Here is a 6,922-nt window from a genome sequence, read left to right as displayed (position 1 = left end):
TGAACATAGTGGACAATGAGGACTACTGAGAACTCAAGAACAATGGCAATGGGTTTTTGATCCTATTGCACGTACTGGCTTTGGGGGAGCCGAGGCAGTTTGGATGCTCACCTTACTAGACCTGGATGGAGGTGGGTGGTCTTTGGACTTCCCACAGGGCAGGGACCCTGATTGATCTTTGGGATAACAAGGGAGGGGGACTTGGTTAGGGGAAGGGGAGGGAAATGGGAGGCGGTGGCAGGGAAGAGACAGAAATCTTTAATAAATAAATAAATACTAACAAAATAATAAAAAAAATAACAAAAAAATGGGCAGGCATCAGAGTAGATGCAGCCATCCAAAATCAGACAAATATCCCTTACATCCACACACTCTGAGGATGCTGCGCAGCCTGTCTGAGGAATGGTTGTCTGTACCGGAAGACAGCTGTAACAGTGCCTTTTCATGGGTGCGAGTTCTATGACGTACCACACATACACACACACACACACACACACACACACACACACACACACACACACGATATATATCTGCTGCCTTTCTGTGTTGAAATAGAAATAGTACGGTATGCCAGTGTTGTGTTTGGATTTTTTCATGTTCGTTGGGTGCTTTCTTTTTGCATACTTATTGATAGAGTTCTTTGTTATCATAATTTTCTGAAAGTCGATGCTGAAGCATTCTCAAAACTAATCAGTCAGGTATAACGTGCTCATCTGCCCTCTTAGCACTCTTTAGAAGACAAAAGCAAGCAGACTGTCTCAAGAGCATGGTCAGTCTGGTCCACACAGTGAATTGCAGGCCAGCAAGGGCTACTTGGTGAGACCTTGTCTCAAAAATCAAAAGGTCTTTGTTCGTTTCTAGTCATGTAATTCTGCATAGCATACTTGCATAAAAATAAATACCATCCTTTACACTGATTTTTAATATTCAATTGCCTAATACAGTTAAATATAAAGTATTCTTAATTACTTGAATTGCATTAAAATGTCTATCTGAATTACACTAAAAATAAAATTTAATCAGTATTTTTAACATGGATAAGTTTTCAAATAGTGCAATTCTTTTGAGCAGACTTAAAAGTCAATAATATTTCTAAATACTTAAACAACTTTAATAAATCTAATTAATCAAAAATTGAATTTTTAAGTCAATTCTCATATACTTTTTAAACACTGTGAAATGAAAAATACAGTACTCAGGACAGCAGACTATAGACCAAGGATCATGACTAATCAATACTATATAAAAATTATATATATATATATATATATATATATTTCTCTGACTGGTAAGGTGCTGGCCCTCATCTCCTCACCTAGGTCATAGCTCCTTTTCTGTTGGTTTATCCCTAATTCCTCAGCAGATCCCCAGCATCTGCTTTCCTTCCTCTTCGCCTCAGGTCAGACACTCCTCTTTCCTGTAAATATAGAGTATTGGGCCTTTCCAGGACCAAAACTTCCCAGGGCAATGGGACTACGCCATTCTGGAGCCTTCAGGGCCAGCCTGCATATAAAATCTACAGAACAGAATCAAGATAGTGAGCGAAGGGGCCAGAAGTCAGGTCACAGGAGTTCTAAAGCCTTCCTTGATGCTGCCTGTCCTCTGTAGAATGCTCTTAGAATTTTCTTCTGTTTATGATTAAGGCCTTCTCCTCATTTACCAAACCTGCCACCACAGTCAGGCCGTGTTCTGTGGTTCCACCAGCCTCAAATGGTCCCCTGAAAGGACACAGTTCTAAGAAGAGTCTCCTAGAAGTCGACACAAAAGTGTGCTTTCTTTTTTGACTCCTTAGCCTTGTAAGCGCTTCTTCAGATCTGTGATGTCTTGTGTGTCTTTCCTGGATGTGAATGATAATTATAATAATCCCAGTGAAGTCAGGAACTGTGTGCATATTTTCAGGATTCCATGTCTCCAGTCTATCACAATGCCTGGCACATGGAATGGGATTAATAAATTATTTCAGAATGAATGGATAGCCTAAAGGTGAGTGAGCACCCACTACATGCTTAGGCATTGAACGTAAGTGCTGCTTAGAGATGAGAAACCTGCTTTAGAATTGCCATTGCAGACGGATGTCCACCTTGAGGCACACACAGACACAAAATGAGCTCAAGATGATGTTTTCATGTGCGTACAGTGTAGATTTGAGGGCAGTTGATGGTTGAGACAGGGAGGGGCAGTACTGAGGACATACATAAGCTAAAGGGAAAGACTTGATCCCTTCACCTGCAAAATGAGGCATTCAAGCCAGATTATTTGCTGTAAGTGTAGGATTCATTGCAGTTATTAAAATCCAGCCCTAGAACATGAGATTCACTCCTAGTTTTTTCCATTACGTATGACAAAAACATATGAAGTCTAGGTGGGGAAAATACTTGTCTGTATTTTTCTGTTTCTGGAGTGCTTTAGGGGGTGAGTGGTACTGTTTTTTATGAATAAGCTCACCAGCAGAGACAGCGAGTGTTTACCTGTAACGGACCAGTATCTCAAGCTTTGTGTTGCTCAGTTCCTCAGCACCCAAGATGCTGAGTAATTGTTCTGAAAATCAACGTGCAAAATTCCTTGATTAAATAAATGATACATCAATTTTTATTAGATAAAACAAATAATCTACATAAATATTGTCGCTTATTTGTTGCCCAGGAGTGACCCCATCCTCTCCAGGTAACAACAGACAAGCTAAGGGGTGCTTCTGGATGTCCTGTGACCACGTGAGTCTGGCTGGGGAGATCCACAGTTTCCATCTAGTTCTGTCATAGCACATACTGGGAGAAACAAACTTCTTCAGTTCACAAAGACTCGGATGAAAAACTGTCAACTTCAGATAAAATATGCCAGATAAAATATCCTCGAAATTCTTCTAACAATTGAACCAACTGTTACTCTTCAACACATGGGTCACTTTCTTTGCATTTGGGTCAAACTCCAACTGTGAAGATCCACTGAAGAAATAGAAAAACCCTACAAGTAAAGACAAGAGAAAATGTGAGCTACTTTCTTCTACATAGAAACCTGGAAAGATAAAAGCTCAGTAAGAGGTGAGTGAAAAACAGAAAGAATCAGGATGTGACTCAATGGTATGACACTTGCCTAGAGTGTCCAAAGTTGTGTGTTCAAATCCTTGCCTAGAGTGTCCAAAGTTGTATGTCCAAATCCTTGCGTATAGTGTCCAAAATCATATGTTCAAACACTTGTTTAGAGTGTTTTAGTCATGTGTTCAAACCCTTGCCTAGAATGTCCAAATCATACATTCAAACCATGCCTAGAGCATTCTAAGTCCTGGGTTTAAACCCTTGCTCATCAGAGAAAACAGCAACAAAACAACACAGAGTATCTCTAGTTTTAGTCTGTGTCAGGGAAAATGTCAAGCATTAATAAAGCTACTATTTTTAAAAACTTGATTGGGCAAGAGCTCTATGACATAAGCATATCTAATTCCATCTTTCTGATAAACCATTGAAGTTTAGGCAGATGTTAATATTTGCTTCAGTGTACTTGCCAGGGAGGGAAGGAGACAGCACTGAGTCTGTGTTACAATCAGAAAAAATAAAAAATAAAAACATCCCCGCTTGTTTGAAACTAAGCTTTATTTCCTTTGCTCCAAGTCCTTCTTTTCCCGTCATCATCTTCCAGCCCTAGGGCTGTTTCTGGCCCTAATGAGCCGGTGACTGAAGCTCTACCCCTTCTCCTCCCTGCAGATGTGGCTCTCAGTGTCAGTAACAATCACCAGCTTACTCTTGCATAGGAAAAGTTCCTTAAGTTTCGGTGCATGGAAAGATGAATCTTTACAAGAAACAATGCTGTTAGTCACTAACTGAGTCTGGAAAGACAGAAAAAGTTTACAGTTAAATAGTGGAACATGCATTTGAGAAGGCCAGCCAGCCTTAAAGCAGCTCCTCCACTGCCGGCAGGCTTGGAATAGCATGGATCAAGAACGGCAGCAGCTCATGCCAACACTGTGTCTTCACACATGTGTGCAGCAGAAGTCTGTGTTCATCACCTTCATGAGTCAAAACAGCTCACCCGAAGGAGAACGGTAAATGCCACCAAAGCAAACGAGAGAGGAGAGTACTAATTCTTTATAATCTGTTATTAAAAATGATTTAATCCTCCTCTGTATCTCTCATAGCATTTCAAGAGCCCTATTGCCAACCGAGTACAGGTCCTCTTACCGAATGCTTCAAAGACAGCATCCACCTTTGAGTCAATGCCTGGGAAGTCCTTGGCTATCTTCCTGGGAAATCCAGGCTCCATGGATCGCTTCTTCTCATCAAATCTGCAGAAGAAGCAAGAGGGCAGTTCAGCAGTGCATGGAGGGCATGCTCCCCACGCTCGTGAGCCTGTGGAATTCCAGCAAGCTTTCCAAGTTCTGCACATAAACGTCAAGCTTCTTTAGTACCATGTGTTTTTCATAAGGTAAAAACTTAGCTCTTAAATCACAGCTACTTTGGGAACAGGACAACAGCCTACTCCAGCAATACTGTTTGTTACTGTCTTTCTTAAGCCTGGACAAGAGAATCTTCAGATCTTCTTTCAATCACAAATCATCTACACAGATACAGCTACTTGTTTGTATGGTCGTGTGAATACACAACCGTGTGTACATATGTCTGCATATAAGTGAACACACGCATGTATTGTGGACTAAGTTACTGGTCAGAAATACGATTTCCATGGCTAGAGGGATGCCTTAGTGGTTAAGAACACTTTTGCTGTTCTTTCCCATGACTGCAGTTCATGTCACCGTCCACAGTCAGATGACTTACAGCTGCCTATGCTTCCAGCCTCAGCACATCAGGGGGTCCCCTCTTCTGGCCTCTGTGGACACCTGCATGCCATGTACACACTTTTACACAGATATGGCCTCAGAAATCAAAATGGAATGTTTGGGGCTGGAGTGATGGCCAGCTGTTAAGAGCAATGTCTGCTTTCACAAAGGCCACAGGTTAGGTCCCTAGCACTCACATGGTGGCTTACAACCATCTGTACCTCCAATTGCAGAGGAACTCTATGCGCACTTCTGCCTAAAGGGCACTGCATGAATGTGGTGCATGTGTAAGCACACACACAGACACAAAATGCTCATAAAATGATAAATTTTAAAAGTTGGATATTAAAAACAAGAAACTATACTTTCCAGCTCACCACCATAAGTAGGCTGTCTATTCTTTCCCTACACTGTGCACTGAAGTTCTCTATGGAAGCTCCCTAGCAAAGCGGACTGAATGAGACAGAAAGGGCAGTAAGTGTGGTTTTGGCCAATGAGCTGCACACTGGACAGTCTGCCTTGATGTCTCAACATCTGGACTGGTGGCCTAGGACTCAGGGAGTCTATGAGGAGGCCTGAGTGGAAACCATGAAACTGGTCTGCCTTTGTGTCTCATCTGTAAGCAGGCAGCGGTCATCAGTGTGTGAGCTCAGCTGGAGTCCTTGAGGGGATGACAACCCACACGTAGGAACAATAACTCTGGGGCACTGGCAGAGGAGCGATGAATGGGGGCATGGGCTCATTATGAAGTTCAGAAACAAAGACTTTATGAGGGTGGAGGGAATTAAGCCTGAGTTTGAAGTATGTGCAGGATTGAGCAGGTAGAGAAGAGGGGCTACACAGAGTGGGGGAGGGGAGGAGACACACGCTCTAACTTAAGAAATGCCTGTTGGAAGATGCACCCATGGTTCTAGGTCCCCAGCCCCCAGTTGTCAATGCCCCTGTGTGGTTTTCTGACCCCCACAGTTTCCAATGCCCCTCTTCTCACCCAGAGAGGGAGGGTAAGGATAAGCATGAGGCCGAAGCGTTTTCTCTAGGGCAGAAGCAATTCTCAGGCGGTCCCTTTGTAAAGCCATGCCCCCAGCATCTCACCTCCAGTATTGGTCACCCACAAAGAAGTAGGTCTTCTTCGTCTCCTTAGCACTCACAGCGGCATCAATGTTCCTGACAGCGAGAGGGAAGCCAAGAGCGTGGATGCTTTTAGGGTAACCTGCTTGCTCCTCGTGCCCTCGGACTGCCCAGAACTGAGTTCCTGTACAAAAATGAAAGAATGACAGAAACATCAGTAGTGTTAAAAGTCCAGGAATCATGCTTTGCAATTTTGGAAATACATTCTTTACACCATGTCTTTTCATGGTGAATAAATTTAGGCCTTAGCTGTGTGATGGGCATTCAAGAAAAATGCCCAGCTGGAATCAACAGAGGTCAAATGAGGGAATTTTCAACCTGGGCAATGTATCTCCCTGAGTTCATTTTTAAACTGTAAATAAAATGTTGGTTTTATGTGATTCTTTATTATGTTTGCCTATTTTTTAATTACACAGAATTGGACATAGTGAAGAAAGCCCTGTTCACTTTTCCCGCCCAAAGGCTTGTTCCACTAAGGTAAAGCAATGCTGTGGAAAGGTCACCTTTAAAAACGAAGACAGTGTCTCTGCTAGTAACCTCATAGGCAGCATCCATGCTGGAAGGAAGGGACGGCCAAAATGAAGAGATCAAATAAAAACCAGATTCGGGGGTCCTCAAAGATTTTCGCCAAAAATGCCTAAAAGTAGAAGAGAAAGACAGGTGACAAAAGCAAGCTTTCATCTTTAGTGTGTTACCCCTCAACATTCTTTCATCCTCTGGGTTGGGCCACTAAAATGTAGGAATGTCATTCCTGGGAAAATAGCTCTCTCTGGGTCTCTCTGTCTCTGTCTCGCTCCCTCCCCACTCCACAAAGGAGACCACAGCAGTCCCACTGCCATAGATTTCCAGATAGCATCTGGGAAAGCAAAACTCGCCATCATGTCAGTGTCAGCTAATGGGCTCAGCATAAGCTTTAACCACACGCAAGACACAGGAAAAAGCATGTGATTAGTAATTAAAGTATCACCCACCCTTCCCATAGTGAGTGAGTGAGGTGTGTGTGTGTGTGTGTGTGTGTGTGTGTGT

At 42.8% G+C, this 6,922-nt stretch overlaps 1 protein-coding gene across 1 annotated transcript in view; it reads right to left on the bottom strand.

Annotated features, from left to right (window-relative positions):
• Window positions 1–2,860: 2,860 nt before the first annotated feature.
• The window catches only part of LOC101986999 (stromelysin-1), an 8,306-nt gene continuing 4,244 nt past the window's right edge, over window positions 2,861–6,922 (bottom strand). Inside the window, exons 7-10 of the mRNA XM_005346776.1 lie at window positions 6,400–6,533; window positions 5,861–6,020; window positions 4,173–4,276; window positions 2,861–2,961 (exon numbers count right to left, since the gene is read on the bottom strand). Of these exons, the coding sequence (XP_005346833.1) occupies window positions 2,861–2,961; window positions 4,173–4,276; window positions 5,861–6,020; window positions 6,400–6,533 (499 nt within the window). The remainder of the gene's footprint in view (window positions 2,962–4,172; window positions 4,277–5,860; window positions 6,021–6,399; window positions 6,534–6,922) is intronic.

The sequence above is a fragment of the Microtus ochrogaster genome, chromosome 5 (assembly GCF_000317375.1).
Source record: "Microtus ochrogaster isolate Prairie Vole_2 chromosome 5, MicOch1.0, whole genome shotgun sequence".
Taxonomy (NCBI): domain Eukaryota; kingdom Metazoa; phylum Chordata; class Mammalia; order Rodentia; family Cricetidae; genus Microtus; species Microtus ochrogaster.
The sequence above is the reverse complement of the archived record's forward strand: the minus strand, read 5'-3'. Positions and strand labels throughout refer to the sequence as shown.